General features: G+C 36.7%; 1 protein-coding gene across 1 annotated transcript in view; it reads left to right on the plus strand.

Moving 5' to 3' along the window:
• HCRTR2 (hypocretin receptor 2) overlaps positions 1–22,123 on the plus strand; it is a gene marked incomplete at its 5' end in the record, with an annotated part of 31,840 nt that overhangs the window by 3,164 nt on the left and 6,553 nt on the right. Inside the window, 3 exons of the mRNA XM_079326593.1 lie at positions 10,363–10,541; positions 11,966–12,209; positions 19,436–19,551. Of these exons, the coding sequence (XP_079182719.1) occupies positions 10,363–10,541; positions 11,966–12,209; positions 19,436–19,551 (539 nt within the window). The remainder of the gene's footprint in view (positions 1–10,362; positions 10,542–11,965; positions 12,210–19,435; positions 19,552–22,123) is intronic.

Genomic DNA, 22,123 nt, shown 5'->3' on the forward strand with positions numbered 1-22,123 from the left:
CTGAGTGCAGGTTTCAGTATTGCACACAAAGTGCTTCATGTCAATGATTCTCTTGTATGCTTGGATTGGCTGGTCACCAGGTACTTCAGTGCAAACCAAGGTAAAGAAACAGATTTTAATGACAGATGATTTTATGACATATTTACATGAACACTCAGGGAATCTGAAATCTGGATGGCAATATCAGTATGATGATTTATCCTATTTTCTTCTTCACTTGGTCTCTATTTATCACTAGAAACAGAACAAGTGTAGAGGGCAAGGACTTTCTGTTTTGCAAATAAGACCCAAAGTTTGCAGAGCAATGAAACTCTTGCAATTTCTTTGCACCTCTAGTGCAAAACATAGGACTTCTAAATGTAGAATGTATGTTGACTATAAAGACTATGTTCTTTATTTTGAAGCATGTAATTAAAAACACTGCTTAAAAATAGGAAACTAGATAAGTAAAGAAAAAATGTATTTTTAGGATGTCTGGAGGTCTCTGGTTACTGATGCTATTCCATGCTGATCAGTTGCAGTTAATAACTGGAATAAGACTGCAAGAGATTGAAAGGTACTGTACAACTACATATATTTAACTGTGTATCCATATGAAGAATGCAAATTACCCTTGTTGAAGCTATTCATTCACATGGGTCAGGATTTTTCTAATGAAATGGTTTCTCTAAGGGAATATGTATTCATCAAAATTAAAGTGTACAGCAGAGATGACTTGGTTTGATCAAAGACTGAAGGCAAACTAGCAATCTCCTGGCATCCCACCAGCTGGGCTGCAGGGCCTCTTGGCAGGCTTGCCCAGAGCTGGCAGGAGCTGAAATCTTTAGCACACACAGTCTGCCACTGCCCAGCTTGAAAGTCCTCAACACTGCTGGCTTCCAAGGGTAAGAGACCATGCAATACATCAGTGAGCGCTCTCAGAAACTTTATTTCTCACACAGTTTTGTGATATTTGCTTTTCATTCCAACTCAGAAGGAGATTGTGAGAGACTTACCCTTCTCTGGATAGATGTATTATTTATTATCTGTTTTACAGTAACTGCCAGTTTTGCTGAGATCTGTAAGAACCCAACTATGCTCCTTTCTTCAAAGAGTTCATAGTCTGACTCATAGAGTTCAACAGTCTCCATTTGATTTTTCTAGGGCTGGAGCAGAAAAAAAATCAGTGTATGGCTCTAATACCAGAGTCCTGCCCGATGCCTATGAATAGGCAGCTCTCTCAAATGCTGCTCTGTTATAATTTTAAAGATATCCAGTGAATACTGAGGTCTAGGCTTACATGTCTATGTTGATAGAATTGGATGAGTCATGTATTCTCTTAAATGATCTTCATGAATCCTATTTCATTGCTGTAGGTGAGGCATATTTCATTTAATTACATTTAATAAATAAATTATTACATTTTTTAAGATCACTTGGGGAATCTGATACTGAAAGGACTTTGTAATATCAGCATGAGAGTCACCTTTAGCTGTTGGATAAATAAAAGCTAGAATTGCTTTATCATTGTTAAGAAGGCAGCACATAGGAAATGAGACAATATGTATTTTTTTTTTTCTACCTAAGATAAAGTGTAAGCTCAATTTATGTAAGAGTTCAAGTATCAATTGAAGTACACAGCTGTTTGCATAATCTAGGGATTACTCACTGTTTTTGAAAAGAAAAAAGTATTGAAGGGTTCAGGATGGGTTATTTTTTTTATAGAGCATAGTTTATTTTTTTGTGTTGCATGTCTTCTTTGTTTTCTTGGACATAAGCAGCTGAGTTACTGCCTGTCTCACAAGTGGAATGTGTCAGAGAAGAACTATGAGGGACTGTTCCCCAGGGGAAGGGGTGCCAGGAGCTGAGGGCAGCAGCGAGACTCACAGGGCAGTGTACTCACCAACACAGTCACACAGTGTCTGAGAGCTTGGTAGGTCTGAAGATGTTTACCAGGTTTCAGTCACCTCCCAGCAATCACCACACGAATCTGTAGTGCTGAAACAGGTCTGAGGTTAAGCCAGAAAATCAAGTCAGTGGATGAGTTTTACAATCAAATTCAGCAAGGCAAAAGCTTACTTGCAACCTGGTCATTGCCCAAGCCTAGTGTGAGACCCTGAGCTTAAATGCAGTTCTGGAGCACAAGGCTGACTCTCAAAAGAGTACTCCAAAACTCCAGAAGCTGTGTTCCCAGAAGCCTTACCAGCTTACATGCTGCCCCATATCAAAGCTGGCCTCCAGCATGGACAGCTGGCTCCTGGACAGGGGGCAGAGGTTGCAGAGCCAGAGGGTGCACTCACCTCTGACAGAACTGTGCTCTGTCTCCTGGATCTTAGCACAGTAGGACTGCAAGGATTTTAGCCAGTTTGTGGAATATTAGATTGACAATGAGGATCCAAGATACAGATTCAGAAGTTGTGCTATATGCAAGATATTTGATGGAACATGCCACTAGCATAGTGAACTGTATTTTCTTTGTATATCCTGCAGAAAAGGCACTGAGTCTTACATCTCCATTAGAAAAAGACATGGACATGGAAAGGTTTTTCCTAGTGCAACTCATGTTGCAATGACTTATAGATGCTTTTTGAAGCATATTTTTTCAAAGTTGCACAGCATTTCAGCTGTGAAACACAACATTTTAATGTCACGCTGCTTTAAATTGAATCAGCAAAGTGTGAAATCTTTTCAACAGTGTCATATGCAGTATGACATCTAAATTTCTGACTCTTCCACCTGTGATAAGAAGTGTGGATAAAGATTTTGTGGGCTTTCTTTGTAATAAAATGAATTGTTATTATTATTAAACATCTAATCAATCATTATAGCCAGCTCTGCAGAGATGACTGGGTTTGCCAATACTGATAATGATTTGGGAGGTGGATACTTTAAACCATCTGTCTGTCTTAGTCAATACAGTTAGATTAGGAAAACACTCTGGTGGAACCTTTCTCTTCCTCCAGAGCTGACCAAACCAGGCATTTTGGGCAGTCTGTTTTTATAGCATAGCTGATTTTCTGCTAATAACTCCCATTTCCATTAGACTCTTAATTGCCTAAGATTATATAATGTGGCCAATTTAGGAAATTAATCCAGTGCCAATTAGATGGTAGTGCTATTACTCCCAGTTGTGATCCATAGACATAAGCTCCCAGTACACAGAATTCAGTTCTTGTTTTCTTCTCTAATTCCTTGATAAGCCAGTGTTTAAGATGTAGAAGCGTTCTGGGGCATATGAGTAACCCACGACCCACAGCTCTTAAGTCTGTTTAAAACCTTTGGTACAATAGAACACATGGTAGGTAGAAAACCTCAGAAAACATATTGCTGCAAGCAAACTAATTGTTGTCATCTGTTATATTTATGTAGATCCTCAATGTCTTTTTTTCCCCATTAGTCCATTCCAGTGAAACTGATATTCAACAAAATACTTTGGAATTTCAAGTGTTCTGTGTTATTCAACCACATTTTTTACAGTTTCCCTGTGTGATGGAACCTAACATACACACTTGTTTATACGAGGGAGCCTGACCCAGACATCTGCTCCTTTTGTCATGTTTCTAAGAGTTTCTTCACACGTTTGAATATATTTGGTGTTTCCTGTTGATGAGGAGCTGTTGCCTCACTGGCAGGCCATGTACTTCCTTTGCTCAGAGTATTGGCTGTCTTTTCAGCTGTCACATCACATGTTCAAGGACAGTTCTCATCTGCCAGGCATTGTTACCAGATACAGGTTTCAAGTATTTTTTTCAGTATTTCCTTTATAATAAGAATTGTATAAAACAGTGTATTTTCTTTCTATTATTCTTTCTATTACTTTTCATTTTAAGCCTGGTCTCATGTTCATCCCCTTTCTTTCAGATAAGATTAGTTATGTAAAAATGAAGTAATATGGGAGTTTAGAACTTAATAGTGGGTAAGAGATGGACAGCCTAAGGATTAGATATCTCCCTATTCACAGAAGATATTGCTTTGGTTTAGACCTTTAGTTCTAATTACTGGTTTCAAAAACCCCTAATTACATATTTTCTACTATTTAAAGTGCTTCTTTCCCCTTAATCAAGATCATCAATGAAATTACTGAAAGACTCATGAGAAGCCTTCCTTAAATAAAATAAGCTTAGTCTTAGACACCTAATTTTTAGACTTTTAAGTCAAAGCAGAAGAATCCTTAATCAGGAGTCATTCATAACGAAGATAGTTTTAATGACAGCGTTTTTCCTTCCAGCAGTATACATTCAGTGTTTTCACACAGGCTCTAGCTCTCCAGAATTCCCTTTGGTGGTACATCTGCTTAGATATTATCCTTTCAGCCTTCCATGATTGTGTTCCTTGACACGCACCACTCAGATCTTGATTTGCAGCAGGTAATATCACCAAAAGAGAACAAGAGGAAGAATGCCATATGAAGAACCAAATAATTGTGAGGAGTGGGTGGGTTATGAGACAGAGAATAAACAATGTGTAATTCAAAACTATTTATCACGTTTTTTTGTCACTGGTTGTAAAATAGTGTGAAAGAGTAGAGTTTTTTAGAAGCTTTCTGCCTAATGTATTTGGAGATGCTGATTACCAGGTCTTATAATCACAGCACCAGTTCCAAATAACTTCAGCATGACTATATTATGATATTTCAGTCAAAGAGTTGTGAGACTGAATTACCAAAGAAAAATAAAATCTTTGTAGTTTTGTATGAAAAATGATAATTCCTTGTTTACTTCCATATGGGATTTATTATTCATCCAAAATTAGATAAGTGATAAAGTCATTCCTTTATATATGAAAATGTCAGGTATTGCTGGTTAAGGAAATTACATTTCTATTCATCACTGAAAGATGACCCATTGAATAAGAGGCTGACAAGACTTCTGGAGTGTGAGGGAAATTATTTAGGGTTGACATGTAGAAAACAAATTGACAGCTGACCCAGGAGTCCACCAGTGGAAGGACTGCAGCAGTGTTTAATATGCTCAAGACAGCATAAATCTTCCAGGAGGCAAGCAGCTGCACTTTATACCAGATGGAGCCTTTGTATTGTTTTCACATTCAGCTTGAGATACAATGAGCTGTGCTAATTGATTAAACACCATTACAGTATCTAATTAAAATGCCCCAGGACATTAAACCGCAGGGACTAATTTTGCACATAAGAAATACCAATCTCACTATGTTGTCATATCAGAGAAGGTTTTTTTCTTCGGGAATGTGAGGTGAAGCTTTCTTGATTGATTTCTAACAGCAATCAGTCTTTAAAAACAGTCTTAAATTTTGACTTTAATCTTTTAGCATTTTGTCGTTGTTGGGACTTTCCTGTGAGACTTTTTTGGGGAATGGCAGATCGTCATTGTTTGAAGGTTGGGTCAGAAACCAGCTTCGTTATCACAGAGCTCTCCTGTCTTACGAGAGCCTCCACAGATTTTTCCAAACGCTTTCATCCTGGCGACTCTTCTGGTTTCCGAGCCTTCAGTGACACTGTGTGGAATAGGTGGGAACAGCAAGCTCTTCGCTTAAAGCTCTGCTGGAGTCTGGAAAAGGAAAAGGGGAGCGCCCCCGGTGAGGCGAAGGATCTGGGACAGTCTAACAGCCATTAGAAAAGCAGCTGCCCCTTGTGAAACCTGGCCTGCCTGTTGGCACTTGCAGGAATAGCTCTAACTCCGACTGGTTTTGTCAAATAAAGGCAGAAATATGGAAAATAACACAATACGTTGGACAGGTAATTAGATTCCATTAGAGCACTAGCAGTAGGGAAAATCATGCAGAGCAGAAGCACATTTCAGGACTGCTTTTTAAAATTTCTCTCTTTTTTTTTTTTCATTATTCTAATCATCTTTCCTCCAGTGTCTGTGTTAACACCACTTCCCCCACTTACTTTCTCAGTCCCATTCATGGCTAGTAACATCAAAGTCTGCATAAAAGCTTTGCACATAATATTAAATTGAGATTTTACTAAATTAATTTTACTATTTCACCGATTTTTAAATGTAGATCTAAAGAATTTAGTTTGGGCCATTTTTCTGTGCTCCGACAAAACGGGCATCCTGTTAACACTGTGCTATCTCAAGTTTTTAGGAAGGCTGCTTCTGGCCTCATCTCCTATTTTATGATTTTGAAGTACTTTTTGGTAAACTACACTCCCAATTGAGAATCTTTTCTACCTTTCTTATCCTTTCTTTTCCTCTTCAAGATGAGTGAAAATTCACAGCTCTCTGCTATTTCTGTTTGGGTAGGCAGATGGCATTTCCACTCCATGGAACTCTCTTTCCCTAGTGTGCTACTTGAGTGTTCCTGTGTCAGCTGAGTGCCTCTGTAAAACTGCCTGAGATGAAAATGTATAATTAAAGGAGTGCAAGTGGAGAGTAGATGAAATTCTTTTGTTCTGACACTTAACTAGCTTCACAGTATTCAATGGCATAGTCAAACTATTTTTCATGCCTATAAAACAGCAGGTTTTGAGCAGAGGCTAGAGAACCTCTCTTGATGAGCTGCTAGAACACTATCAATGAAGCTATTGTCCAAGACTACTGAGTAACCTTGGACTGTAGTAAACTCAGAAAGAGCGAGCCTGGAAGGAATGTATTGAACTAACTTTAGGTCATTTAGGACTTATTTATTACTTTTTATAATTCTGTCCTATTCAAATAACTCGTAGCAGATCCTCACAGCTTTTTAACCTTGCCCTGAAAAGAAACATTACCAATGCTTGTGGCAGGTTGAAAACAGTACTGCAAACAGCAGAGGGCAATGAGGGCAGAGAAAGCTGACTTGGTTTTAAAATACTTCAGAGGCTTTTTTTCACAATCTCTCTTTGTTTTTTTTTTTTTTTTTTGTTTTGTTTTGTTTTGTTTTGTTTTTTTTAATACATTCATGAAATGTGTTTCTGGGATATTTAATTATTATGGTATCATTTAAATATTTATGTAAACATAAAGCTGATTAAGGTGCTTGTACTACTATGTGACATTAAAAAGGTGGGAAATGTTTTACACTGAGGAGAAGAGGTCAAAAGGGAAAACAGACAAGCACAAGCAGAAAAATATAAAGTAACAAATTATCTTGCATTTCTGTGCTTGCAGCATATTGACCTTTTTCACCTTCCAGGTGCCTACCCCCATGGATTCGAATTCAATGAATTTGAGGGGTAGTTTCTGTACCTTGGCTTTCCTGAACACTGCTACACCATGAGAGCAAGAGACACAGTCTTTTATGTTACTCTAAGAAACAGGAAACACTGAAGTTCATCTACATTCCATCTGTGTGAAGCCAGTGTGATCTGGAAGGTTTAGTACACAGCAGGGAATTAGGAGTCCAAGTTTCTCTTTCTGTGTCTGATTTATTGTTCGGCCTTTAACAACTTCTGTTCTGCACTTCAGTTTCTTTGTGTCAGAGATGGAAATGGTAGTAATTCTTAGATCTCTAGGGTATCACAAGGTTTCATTTGCTCATAGATAGACAGCTTTGAACTCAATGTGCAGAATGTTATGAATTGATTTCTGATACAGCTGGATGCCAGTGAGATCGACCTCATATTTGTCAATTTAATGGATTTGTTTTACCAGAAATAATGTTTATGTTCAGGTCTTTTTCACATGGACCAGCACAGGGATGGGAATAGGCCTGGTCAAAGACCAAACATATCTCTTTAAACCCTGCATCTTTAGGCACTGACATCCATGGCTGTAAATGATGTACTTGTCTGAATTAGGTAGAACACAGGACTGCTGAAACCATAATATGAGAAAAAAAGTGGCCAAACTCTAAACTTTTAAACAACTTTTTATTTAATTTTTGACTGTTGATAAAAGGAATAAGAAGTACACAAACACATTGCCATTTAATATCAACTTTTGCCCAGGACCATACTTTCAATATGAATGGCACCTAAGATAAAGAACCAGCCATAAGAAAATGAAATTTTTAGATTTAAGTATTAAAAATTATTGAAAGTGAAATGGTTTTTGCAATTTTTTTTCACAGCATTTAATTTCCAACTGCAAATATTCCAGAGGGGCAGCAATGTATTACTCCCCTGGATGCTGCCTCTGCACTATCAGACTGTAGCTGTGGTAACCCCATGCATGAGTGACAGTGATAAAGCTCTGATGAATTATGTTGCAGTTATCATGCAATGCTATAGAAATAATTACTTTGGTAGGTTCTTCAAATCTTCCAAATGTGAAGAAGATACAATCAATATGTTTCCTTTAAGCCTTTAATTTTCAAATCTTGTCTTTTAGATATCTGAGGACAAAACTAAGAAAGCCTGAAGTTCTGTATTCAGGAAGAAAACAATAGAACAAATGTATATTTTATCCTCTTCAAAACCAATGCAAGAACAGTGAAAATCTTTGTAGAGAGGTTTATGAAAGCATGATTCATGTATAGAAAAAATTAAATTATAAGCTACAGAATCCAGAGCTATCTCTGCAACATATTAAAATATATGAAGAACATATGTTGCATCACAACAGAGGTTTTAGATGAACCTTGGAAGCCTATATCTTAAGATGATAGTTAATCAAATCACCTGGTCTTAGAGAAACTGAAGGCCACCAGTCTCTCCCTTGGTCTGTGTCCTAGTCTGTGTCTAAACATAGCCCTCATGAAGAAGTACTGATCTCAGCTCCTGCCACTGCACTGGTAAGATCCTGAAAGAGTATTCTGCCAGTTTTGGTCACTGCACTCTCACCAGAAAGGTTCAATTCAGTCTAAAAGTGTCCAGAGAGCAGCAACAAAGATGGTTGCAGAAGTTCTAGAAATGACTGAGAGTAAAAAATAAAGAGGTCTGAAGTTCTGAGGAAATATGTAAAAAAATTCCTTTCATATGTGAAACATTGATGCAAGAAAAAACTCTTCCTCATTCCTGCCTATGTGCAGGAGAAAAAAGTTATATAAATAGCAGCAAAATAAGAGTAGATTAGGCATGAGACAATTTTTTTTTTTTTGGTAAGGTAGATAATTAAACAGTGCAACACATTTAAGAGACGTGTGGTATCTTCAAATACAACACATTTTCAAATGTAAACTTGCCAACAGTTGCTTAGTTGTAGTCTTGCTGTAATTCTGTTGCTCTGAAGACAAGAAAAGTTTTGTGGGCTTAAGTAATATGTTTATTAGATCAACTGGTAAGCTGGAAGATAGAAACTTTCAGACACTTCATCCTTCTTAGGATCTAAAGAAGCATCTGATCTCAAGAGCTTATGTGCCCTAAAGTCTGTATTTTTTTTTTCCAACTGTTTTATCTAGTTGAATGACTATCAGAGAGTGACTTAACTCTGACAGATTCCATTTTAGGTTGGGCAACTTCTTGAGGACCTTTTTAGCTCAATTTTTTCACATTCTCTGATCTGTTTAATATATCTAAATTAAGCATTGTGCTATATCCTGACAGATTAGGAGACTGAATCTTCAGCTAGATGTGCATGATGGATGAATAATTGTTTGCAGGGAAGACCCTTTGATGTACAATGAATTGTATTCTTGTTTTACAAGAACTATTGTGCATCAGTTAAAAAAGATCTTTGGGTGAATGAATTTAAAAATCTAAATAATTCAAAAGCCTTTGATTGCTCAAGTCACTCAGGGTTTGACTTCAAAAATTATTTTTAGAATGACTTTTCTGCTACATTCTCAGACTTAATTATGGCATTTTTAATTTATAAGCTTATGAATTTGTGTAATGATTTTGAAGACTGATTTGCCTCATTTCTAGAAGTCCTTAAGTTTGAAAAAGAGAGACATAAAATATACAAAACAAGCTTTAAAGGCACATCTTATAAAGTGCCTTCTACATGCTGCTTTTGATCGTCATAAAAATGTAACATTTAATACAGCAAAAATACTTTTATTAATTTAATTTGTATGACAGTTACCCAGAAAATTGTTACAGATTCTCTGCAGATAAAATAGTTATATTAAATACAGCAAAATATTTTATAAAATTATATTTGTACAGTTTGCAAGATTCTGTGTTGTAGCAATTTGATTTGAGCATCATGCTATCATAAGAAAACAGATATACTTTTAGAGGAGTAAATGTGTATTGCTGTAGATTAGAGCCAATGGCTTGAAAGAGAAATGAAAGAAGTTTTATGAGTAGTTAGTGAAGATTAACTAGCAGAGAAGTAAGATGGTTTATATATTGGATTATTTCCCATGTTGCAGTCTGTGGAAAGCTATTCTTTGTGTATCAAGAATCTCTCTACATGTATTCTCTTTTTTCCATTCTAAAAGAAAACACATGGTTCTTGCATTGAACTGCATATTCAGATATTCTGTATTAAACAAAGCACACAAAATTTCCTTAATTCCACAAAGTCAAATATTTTCCTCTTAAAGCATTTCCTAAGTCATTTCCATCTCACTAACTTGTCTTTCCAAATTCAGTTTGCCTTGCAGTGTGGAAGAACCACCACATGCGGACCGTTACCAACTATTTCATAGTGAACCTTTCTCTGGCTGACATTCTGGTCACAATTACTTGTCTTCCAGCAACTTTAGTTGTGGACATCACAGAAACGTGGTTCTTTGGGCAGACCCTCTGTAAAGTGATTCCCTATTTACAGGTATTATTTTTCTGTTTGTGTACACGTTACCCTTGTTATGAAAACCAGAAATGACAATGGCATCTTCCTAATATTTCTAATCCAATGATCTATGCCTGATACTGAGTAGGTATCTCAGAGCATATACTGAGGCCTGAAAGACTGTTCCACTTGAATGTGATTGTGCATAATAAGGACTGGTTTTCATCCATCTGATTGTTGAATTTTGGCAATACATTTTTGGGACATGTTTCTGATGCTCTTTACTTTTTGTGACCTTTATTAATGATTCTGAAGGGATGTAAAGCAATAATAATATCGGTAAATAGAAATAAAGTCCTTAATATTCTCTCTGTGTGAATGTGAACAGCTGCACAAGTGTCCTGAACAGAGAATCTAACTTCTGAGGGCAGTATGGGCTTTTGTTGTGTTTACTGATTTTGTGTCAAGGTAACCAGGTTCACTGGGAGTTGATCAAATTGTCAGCCTTAAGCAAAAATTGCTTCTACTCATTTACCCATGGAATTAACTAGTTTTGAAATCATTTGCATCAAAATGATTGACAAATACCTTTTCTAAGAATAGGTGTGTGAATGAACTGACTGGGCAAAGTAGAATGACAAGTGCTTGGATTTGTAGTCATTAAAATTCAGAAGAACTAAACAGTACTCAGATTATATGAAGATCATCAGCTCTGTGCCTCCAGCACAATTTATATTTGCAGAAGATATCTCTATGGCCAAAGAGCCACATTTTCAAAGGCAAAGTCCTCCTGCAGTTATGAGCTCTACTTGATACAATCAAAATCACAATTTTGTTTTTCAAAACTTCTATTCTAGTGAAAGAATATCATACAAATTGAAAGAATAAAACTGGAGTGATAGCTTATTTCCTTTACTGAAAAAACAGTAAAATGTCTTAGTCTGCCATAAGCTGATTGTTGTCAAGGACTTTTTAATGATATCCTGAGTTTCATTGTTCTTGTAAAAATAAAAAGCTAAATGATGACTCTGGTATGCTAACATAACATAGAAATCAACAAATAAATTTTTCTACAGAGAAAAAAAAGATAAAATTAATTGTCTAATGTTTTAAAAACTTTTTTCAGATTAAGTTTTATAAATTCTCAGTTGATTAAATTTTGGATTTCAAAATTTGATTTTGCAACACCTTTTTAGTTTAGTTAGCGTCCTAATGTGTGAATTGTCTTGTGGATTCTAGTAGGAGTACAGCAGATGAGGATATCTATTGTAATTTGGTAATAAGTGGTTTTTAAAGGAGTCTGTTTTTCTGGAGTCTATTTAACAATTGCAGGTAAAGAACTAACTATGTTGAAAATATAAATATTTTTTAAAACTCTGTGGGAAAGGTATGATAAATAATTTTTGGGAAACTCTGTGGAAAAGCCTTACATTTACATTTACATAATATTCCATTTTCTTTAGACAGTTTCAGTCTCTGTGTCTGTCCTAACTCTCAGCTGCATTGCTTTGGATCGATGGTATGCAATTTGCCACCCTTTGATGTTTAAAAGCACAGCCAAGCGAGCCAGGAACAGCATCATAATTATCTGGATTGTGTCCTGCATCATAATGATTCCTCAGGCTATTGTTATGGAGTGCAGCAGTGTGTTCCCAGGATTAGCCAATAAAACCACCTTGTTCACAGTGTGTGATGAGCACTGGGGAGGTGAGTCTGTCATTGACCATACAAGCTGAGTTTGTACTGCTGTAAAGTAATCAAAATATCAGCAGATGTTAAATAAAGTAATCAAAATATCAGGAGATGTTAATGTGAAGTCAAGTTGTATAAACAGAACACAAAATGTCCTTGATTATATAAGCTTTCCTGGAACTGTCATTTTTCAAATTCTGTGAAATTTCTGTGTATTTCTTTTGTTTTGTTGAGGCTTTAAGTACATTTTAAATTAAGTTTAAATGAATGAGGCTGACAAGTGTCTTGACCGTGTTAATGCTTCCCAGAGGGTAGAAATGTTCCCATCCTTCAATGCTCATGCTTATATAATTCTGTGACTGATGGACATTGAAGGTTTACAAAGACTTCAGTATTTAGCCTTCAGAAGTAGCTATGCAAGAACAGATTTTCTGTTTACCTGGTATTTTGCTAATTGCTGGCATTTGGCAAGTGTTTATAGGTATCTCCTGAGAGTTCTATTCAAAATACATGTCATTGTAGAATTCACAGAGAAGTCATCTATATAGGGCAGTGAGTTAATCTAAAATTTGAAATTTGTCATGGACAAAATCACTGAAATAACTTTGTGGAAGTAATCAGTTACAAACTAGTCTATACAAGAAGTAACCCTGCCCTTCCAGATTTGAATCTAAGATGTTCTGTATCTGAATGAAGCTGTAAGAAGCAGCAAGGATTTCCAGGGAGTAACTGCTTCTATTTAGTCTCCATTCACAGTGAGTGGTGTGAGCCACCCACCCCAATGGTGAGGGCTCAACTCTGGTGGGCCTTGGCAGACCTCCAGTGCTAACAGAGTGCATGAGTTACATGCTGTGACTCTGACACTGCATATAATGGCCATCAGTAATACCATTATTCACACTCAGGAGAATAAAGCCAAGTTTGCCAAAACATGTAACAAAAAGGTGCCTGTTTAAAAGCCTTGAGTCCGGCTAAAACACAACCAGATATTCTCTCAGAGCTGTCTCTGTAGAAGATGATTCCAGTCCTGTGAACAATTATGATAAAATACAACAGAATCACCTGTACTTAATTATCATGATAGATTAATCTAAACAACCTGAACTGCTGAAGGCTCTTCCATGTGCTCTACTGTAAGTTCCTTCCCTGCCAGTGGCTTTCACAGAGCCACTAGAGGATTAATGAGAAGACACTGGGTATTGCATTCCCTGTTTTTGGCTCCTTCATCCCAGTCAGTCCTCTGGGACACGGCAGGGGGGCAGAGGTGGCCACTGGTACTTGTTGCTGACAAAGGTGTGCTCTAAGTTTGTAGCTGAGAGAAAGCCTCTGTTAAAAGTTGTGAGTACTGTACTTGGTGTTTCATTGGAGAGGAAAAATCTGCTCTTTACTTGTAGTGTTCTTTCTTCATCTGTGAAAAATGTGAAAATATCTCTCCTGCTGCAGGGTACTGCAGTAGTCATGTGACTGTTTTCTCTCACAGCATTCATTCCAGGTACAATTTTTGTCTGCTCATTTTGGCACAGCACCAATTATTCATGCCCTCATCACTTCAGGGTTAACTCTGCAGCACAGATTCTTTTAATCTCATCCCAGAAAACAATGTGATTAATTAATTAGGAAGTCATCAGGGAATGCAATCTCAGAATTTCCAGATCCTTATTGGCCACTTTTTGATTTCCAATGGGAAAGTGTTGCTTTTGAGCTACAGAGTCTGTAGTAGGCTTAGAACTATTTTAAAGAGTGCCTTTTGTTCAGTTGTGCTGAACTAGTTGCAGCCTGAGGTGAAGCAGCCACCATACAAAATAAAACCCAACAAGAAACAGCTAACCCAAACTCCCATGTGCTGCTTGCAAGACTCTACTCCTATGGAGTGTATTTGTCTAAATTTAAATCTATTGGTCCTCAGGTTAGGATGTGAGCCTTCACTTGGATGCTTGGAGAGATATAGGGGATTATAATAAAGGCAAGGATTCGTGTATAGAATCAATTATAGAATCAATTTTTTTGTGTCTAGCTTCAGAAAGGGTGTGCAAACACTTCAAAAATTTTAAATTATTATTTATATTGAGCATGAAAATAATAATTTTATACTAAAAAGTTTTCTGAAATGGGAAGATTTTCACTTCACTGAAAGATAAAATCCCTATTTTTATCTTGCTGCCTTTTTAATGACTAATTCTTTGAATGGCAATGCACCATCATTGCTAGTTATTCTGATGGTGCATTTCAGATATCCTTAAAAAAACCTCCATATTCTAATAATAGCTTATCATAGTAATTTGAAAGAAGAATCTTTATATGCATTAAATTACAAGAAGCAGATTTCTCAAAATCATTGAATTGCTTGGTAAAAGTAGAGTTAACTATATTTTATCAATGAGTATAATACATATATATATATGCATCCCTTTCAGACTATAGAGAATAGAGCATCATTAAAAAATAATTTCCATTCTGTTGAAAATGTCTAAGGACTCTGAGTTAGATCAAAGCATAGAATATGCAGTTTTTATACTGAAAAATAGGGTTTGAAATCACAAAGGCCCCCAAAAAGAAGAACAAAAGAAAAGGGTAACAAAGCAGTGGTTTGAAAAGAGTGGTGAGCCTTAAAGCTGGAAGAAGAAATAAAAAGCTAATATTTTAAAAGAAAATAGTTACAGTTTTGTTTGATTTTGTTTTGCCTTTTTTGACTATGCAAATACAGAGGGTCAAGCAAAGAGCTAACTAGGAGGATGTTGAAGGAGAAAGAAATTCATACTGCTACAAATAACATATTTGAAAAGTGAAAGTGGAGATGCAAATGTTGCACACACTCAAGAGACCCTAAGAAAGTCCTGTAGGAGAGTCAGTTTAGAGAAAGGGGTTGTATTTGGATGCTTATTGCTTTGTTTAGAACTGCATACAATTAATGCTGTCTAAAATTACAGTACATCTGATAAAATCTTTGCAGAGTATCCTGTACATCATATGTTCCAAGGATGTTAAATTGTGAATATTAAAGATTTGGACTGCAAAAAGAGGATGCTTAACAATATTTCCCAAAGTGTTTTGGAAGTCTGTTGTAGTTCTGGGACCCCAGGGCCATTGGAACATGAGGTGCTATGGAAGAGGAACTGGAAGCCATGTCCAGGAAGATGTCAGAGATACCAAAGCAGGAGACAACACTGCACCCTACACAGGCTTAGGACCAGCTGCTGGAGACCATAAAGTCTGATGAGTGTCTGGAGGGAAGGTCTGAGCAGCACTGTGACACTTGTGTCCTTAATGGTGAACAAACAGTCGCCACCCTGACTAATAACATTTGAGCATGCTGTTGGAAAGCTGCCAGTGGCTGCAAATGGAGCAATAGTTCAGCCTAAAACAGGGCTCAATTTCTTTATAATTGCTTCTGGCATTCCTGAATGTAAAATTCATTGCCAATTCTAGGCTGAGGGTTTTTCATCTTGAGTACTGTCTAATAACAATATTTTATTTGGGAATGCAGAAGGATCCAACTTGTGACCTAAGCAGGCTCACTTAAGGAGCCAGAATTGGCCAAAGTTCTATAATAGTCTGTAATTGCTGTGCTGAATTTGATGATAAAGTGCCAAAATAAAATAAATGTATATTAAAATGAGTTCACCATGTGTCCAACTCAGCTAAGTATATTGTCTTAGAGCTGTTCAAGAAGAGAGTGTTGGCCAAAGTGCATTAGCCAAGCCCTTTGCAATGATAAAAAGAATATGGAGATAATCCTTTCCCAAAACTGTGTGGTTGAATGGAAACAAAGGGAAGACTTTGTGTTCCATTTCCTCTTAGACTATTCATACAATAGTACAAAACCACATTGTGTTAATTCTGGACAACAAATAGCTGGAAATTGCAGTACTCCAAGAAGCTTTATACATTCTGTTTATCAAAGTGTTCAGAATTTAATGAAAAACTCATGGAATATTTTAATGCAGAAGGAAGTCAGAATATTTCTAATACTAAAAGTAAGCTGGATATTATTGTAAATTGATAACTCAAGCACAATATATTAGGTTTCAAGATGTAATTTAGTATTAGCTAATAAGTACTCTGACATAGAAACTCAGTTTTGGAAGCACTGCATTATATGGTTGATTTTTTGTGCTATGGGCATCCACTTCTTAACATCCTTAATTACCACGTCTTATTTTTAAAATATACACTTTTAGTTGCATTGCTTCTCTATGTTGGTAAAACCTCATAGGTGTTTTCCTGAGAGTAGGGAACCCAGGAACTCTACTGATGCTCAAAAAACTTGATAGTCCTATTTTTCTCTGTTCTTAAGGAAGCTATCAGGAGTAGCAATTTTGTTAAGCACTATGGCTAAAGGGACTATTTCATTTGCTAGACATATAATAACATTTTAAGTCTGTTTATTTCAGTCTGATTACAAATATATATGTATACATGTATATATATATATGTATTTATGTAAATATAGTAAAATTTTGGCAAAACTTTAGTTTCAATCTACCAATTTCAGGCTGGGACTGGAAGACCATGTAGAGAGGGAAGCTTTAGAAAATTTTTAAATGTGCTCAATAACCCCTGCAGTAGACAGATGAAAGCTTGTTTTAACAGAGTGATCCTTTATTGGGTGGGGTAATTACAGTGTATGAATGAAGCTGAGTAGGAATGCTGATCTGAACCTAGTCCAACCCCCATGACCACCTGTGTGCTTTATGTTTTATTCTCTCTCTTCAATGGAATAGTAGCCAGAGGCATGAGAGTCATTGTTTTATTCTTAAAGAGGTGGTTACTCCAGCTAAGAACAATCCCCCCTGTCCTGAAGTCCATTGCACGACCATAGAAGGCAAGAACTTTTCTCCTTTTCTGCTTGGCACTAAGAGTTTCAGCCATCCCAGTCAGGCAGGAGCACAGACTGATTGATGTTTGCATTCAAGGAGCCTGGAATGCACTTACTTGATAAATGAATAGTATGCTTATCCAGCCCTCCTCCTCCTTGCTGCTGGAATTGTCAAACAGCTTTAAAGCTTTTCTTTGGCTTGAGAAGCTAAACAGAGTCATGCTTCTTAGCGAAAAGTTCTGCAAAGGGCTTTGCCCTGGGTGGAGGAGGGACAGGTTTCCTTTGATGTTTAGCAGCTGGCACTTTCCAGGTGGCTAAACTTCAAAGGCAAGTGTTAGGATCTTCCTCCAACCTGGTCCTCAGTTCTTTGTAGATAGCTAGGCTCCTTTAATGTTTTACTTTACTTGGAATGCTAAATTGGAAGTCATAAACTCCAGATGGCCTTTTAAATATGTACAGTCCTTTACCTGAAAGGGGCCCAGCTGCCGGCAGAGCACTGATGAGGCAGGTGGCACCTCCTCCTGAGTACTTTCAATTCTGACCTCCTGTGATCCCAGTAAGCCACATTCCTCCAGTTTCTCCTTCATCTCTCCACCTGTGAAGCATGCATGTCAGTACTTCCCTGGCTAGCAGGACTGCTGTGAGGCTGCTTTTTCTGGAATGCAGAAGCAAGTTTGAGATTACATGTTGATTGACAATCTCAAGTTAATGCCAGTTATGAAAAACCTGCCCCAAATGGTCTGGCTCCCCCAGGAACATTGACAAGAGTTAGGAGCTGCAGCTGCTGGTTAGGAGTTGGTAAGCTTTTTTGCCACAGGATCTTAGAGCAAGAAAGAAGTCAAATACTACTCATCTGAATTTTTTCAAACCCCGATCCGTCAAAACTATCAAATGTCAGTGGCAGCATCTCTATTACCTTTGCTGGGAATGAACCTTGGCTGCAGTTTGCTGCAGCAGGTTTCCATCTCCTTGTTACTGAAGGTTTTCTGTCTGGTGAGCCAGCTGGTGCTTTCAGGTGCAATGACAAGTGTGAGTTACTCGAGTCTGCATTTTAGAGTGAGCCTGGAATTTACATGACAGTGTTCTCCCCCCTGCTATGAGAGTAATGGGGCAAGTCTTTGTATATCTTTGTCTGAGATTCTCCTGGAATGCCCTTCTTTGATAGGGTCCACAGTATCAGTCATTTTAGCAGGCAGAAAATAATTTGGATACACTGAAGTTTTGATCTCATGCAATCATGCAATTCTTTTATTTTCTTTCTCTTTCTTTTTTTTTTAATTTTTTTTTCTTTAATTAAAACACCAATCAATACAGAATTCCACTTGTAGATCTTATAATCCTGGAACATTTGGAAATTCTGGAAATTGACATAAACATTCCTTCTTTTCTCTATCTAAGATACAATGTTTAGGATTACCTTGCAGTTCAATGGTTCATGGGGTGCAGTTTCTCTTCTGCTATGTGTTCTTACTCTTCAAACTGTTCATTCCTTTTCTGAGGCCAGCCATAGATGTTAAGTTGTAATTAATAGCAATAATCAGTAACAGCAAACTACATTTAACATTACAAAAGAGAAGACAAGTTTTCAAGCACTGCATATTCTGATACAAACTACTGATGGAAATTAAGATGCAGCATTCTTAAAACTCAATACACTTACAACACTTTTAAGATGTTTTCTCTGAGCAAATAACTTTCATTAGTTGTCTTTTTAAAAAAGATATATGGGAAACTAGAACACAACAGTACCAAACTCATTATTGTTAAAGCTGAGTCAAAAACCATCTTGGAGATTACCTAGATTAAAGCACTTGAATGTATTGATTCTATTTTTAAAATGTAATCATAGTAATTAATTACTGAGTCTTAATCACATGTGTTCTGCCATCAAAGAGTGATTTATGAGCTGTGTCTCTCCTCCCATCTGTGTCCTATGTGCTGTGGTTTCCAGGTGCAGTCTTTATAGATGAAGGATTGTGCAGTTTACTCAGGGACACATAGTAGCCTTTGCAGAATTAAAACCAAAGACAATTACACAACTTTTCAATATGTGAAGGATGAGGATTATTACTTAGCTATTTTTAGATAAGGCAATGTTTCACTTTTAGATAGCGTTTTGTTTTAAGATAACAAATTAATCCATCACTGTTTTAACAAAAAGCAAAACTTAAGGCTGCATAGGTAAAGTAATAATATGATAAGAAATCAGTACTGTGATATAGGAGATCCTTGAGATAAAAAGCATGTTTCTAATAGAATGTATCTAGAAGTGATTAACAAAGCAATCTTGACCATAATATTATTTGTTACATCTTCCTGTTATGTTGAAAAATACATGCATATCTGTATGAACAATTTTTATAAAGGTGATTTTGAAATGTATGTATGTTTAAATGCACTTTTCCTATTTGAATTCTCTTTCCAGCTGAGGTTTACCCCAAAATGTATCACATGTGCTTTTTTCTGGTGACATACATGGCACCACTGTGTCTTATGGTGTTGGCCTATCTGCAAATATTCCGAAAGCTGTGGTGTCGCCAGGTAAGTCACTGGCTCTCTTGACTTGCTCTTGCAACTTTTGCAGATTCCCATGTACAACCTCTCTTTATAAACTCCATGTTGTCACTTAGGACTTTGAGTTTTACATCCATGCAGGTATGCAGCCCCCTTGGATAGGCATTGAGATGTAAAATGAAAATGAAGGTAGTCAAAAAATAAACCACTTTCTTGTGTCTGTGAAGGGCTTTCTCTTAGAGAGAAAGAAAGCAAAAGGCAACAGAAAAATTGATTTCAGGTAGAAGAAAAATGTCCATCACTGTATCAGAAATGCTTACCAAAAATACCTTAGGTGACCTTATTTATACTACTAAAATCTCTGGAAGCAGTCAAAATTTAAGATTGACCTTCTCATTTTGTTAGTTTCATTTTTATTTTTCTTACTCAGGTTGATGGCAGGCCCACTCTAACCAAAGTGTAAGCTAGAAGGTCCAGCTATCAGTACTGGGAGACTGGAATTGCTTGATGTGGAGCTGACTGTTATCAATAACATTTGATGTGAATTGATAACTAATAGTTGACGCAATTTCTGATATGAACATCTGTTTTTTTCAAGTTTTGATTAAAAAACACAGGAAAGAAAATAAGAATAATAAACAAAACAAACCCACCAAGCAAACAAACAGACAAAGAACATTTGAATTTAAGTGGCAAAAAGATGTAGCTTTTTTCAGGAGTCTTGAAAAATTATTTTGTGTATGTGGACTGTGATTTGCCATGCACTAGTCTATGGTGCTCTCTGATGTCTTCTGCTTTGTTCAGGATTTATCTATAGCTGTAGTCCACCACCAGCTGCTCTGTCATTCTGTAAAGGACAATAAGCTCATCCAGTTGAAGAAATAATGCAAGATATTCCCTCTCATTTCCATCAATGTATGGGCATGAATCACTTCTCTCTCACCAGCATGTGATACCATCTGATTTTGAGGCTGTCCTGGGCAGGGGGTAATACCTACCCCCTTAGGAACATTTTTCATGTAGTTCATACACACAGAATGCCTGGGTGGGAATAGACTTTCAAAATCATCGAGTCCAACCCAAAAGTTCAAATTGATTCATCAGAGACATCACAAATGGACTTTAGATTTCTAAATATACATATGACAAAATTAAAATACAAATCTTATACTGGCAGAATATATCTCTTACAAGTAACTCATATACAGGAAATACCAAATCTACTTTAAGGCTTTTTGTTATCATCCATGAGTCATAGCAGCAATTATTGTCACTTTTAATCAGATTAGGTTAAACCAGAATTGCTGTTTATCATGCTCATCAGCTTTCAATTATTATTTTTGCTTTTAATTGCTTAGGTTGATAAGATGAAATAACAAGATAGCTTGGAGACAAAATTTAACCTTTACAGTTTGAGAGGGCTCTTCTCCAGAACAAAGGATGTCTTGCTTAGTTTTTTTATTAAGTTCAGTCTAAACATAGTTCTAATATGCTCTGCCTTGCTGAATCTCTCCTGTATCACCCAATGACTTTATCACCATAATCCTTCTCAACCTTCTCTTCTATACCTTTACAATCTGCCTACCCTCTCAAGCTCTTAATTAACTGAGTTAGTGCAAAGCAGTTATTCTTAACCTACACATAGTTGAAATTGCTGGCTCAGATCCAGAGCAGAAGTTGAATGACTGAAAACCAACTTTTTTGGGGGGGTTTCCCCTCTGCCTCCATTCCCCAGTAGTTTTAGCTGGTCTATTTGTTCTTCACCATGTTTCCTCTCCCTATTTGTCCTGCATGCTGACCAGGTTAGGATGACCCCTTATTTCTCAGTGGCAAAAAGAGAAATTCTACACGGGCTCAGTGCTATCAGTGGTGCCAAACTGCAGCTGCCTCTCTGCCTGGCGTGGATGAAAGTGAAATTAAAGCCATGGCACATCTATTATCAACTGTGACTTGGCTGCAGGCATCAGGCACTTTTCTGAGTGCAGCAGGTGTGCTGTAATCAGTCATGTAGCACAAATGAATGTGGTGCTCTAAATGTATTCTTTGGTAACAGCTTCAATTTAAAAAATCACGCTCTTTACCAGAAATTCAGTTAAATGTGGTGATCTTATTGCAAGGTACAATGAGCCTTTCAGATGTACATGGCAGAAAAAGTACAACAAACAGTACATGCTTTCTATGCCCTACTTTTTTTTAAATGTTCTTTTTTCAAAATGTAATGTGTTGTGCATGCAAATTTTCAGATGAAAAAATAGAAGATTGATTTACAAGTTATTGTTTTCATACTTTGTATAATAGCTCTTAAAATTTCTGATTGTATAAATCAAGCAGATCTTTAAATTAATGATTCATCTTTAAAAAGACAAGAACAATCATGCAAAAAATACTACAAATTTTGAGTAATTTTTAATTATTAGCAAGGAAGTAGTGATTTGAAAGTCTATGTTGTGTGGATTTTAGGTAGATTAAAAACAGCTTCTGAACAAATAGAACTGAATGGACTTATGATGAGAGTGTTGATACACAATTTGTAATATCAAATTCCAAGTATGCTTCAATTTTCTGATGTCTTAATGCATTGACACTAAAGCCCATTTGT

Source organism: Erithacus rubecula (assembly GCF_903797595.1).
Source record: "Erithacus rubecula genome assembly, chromosome: 2".
Lineage (NCBI taxonomy): Eukaryota > Metazoa > Chordata > Aves > Passeriformes > Muscicapidae > Erithacus > Erithacus rubecula.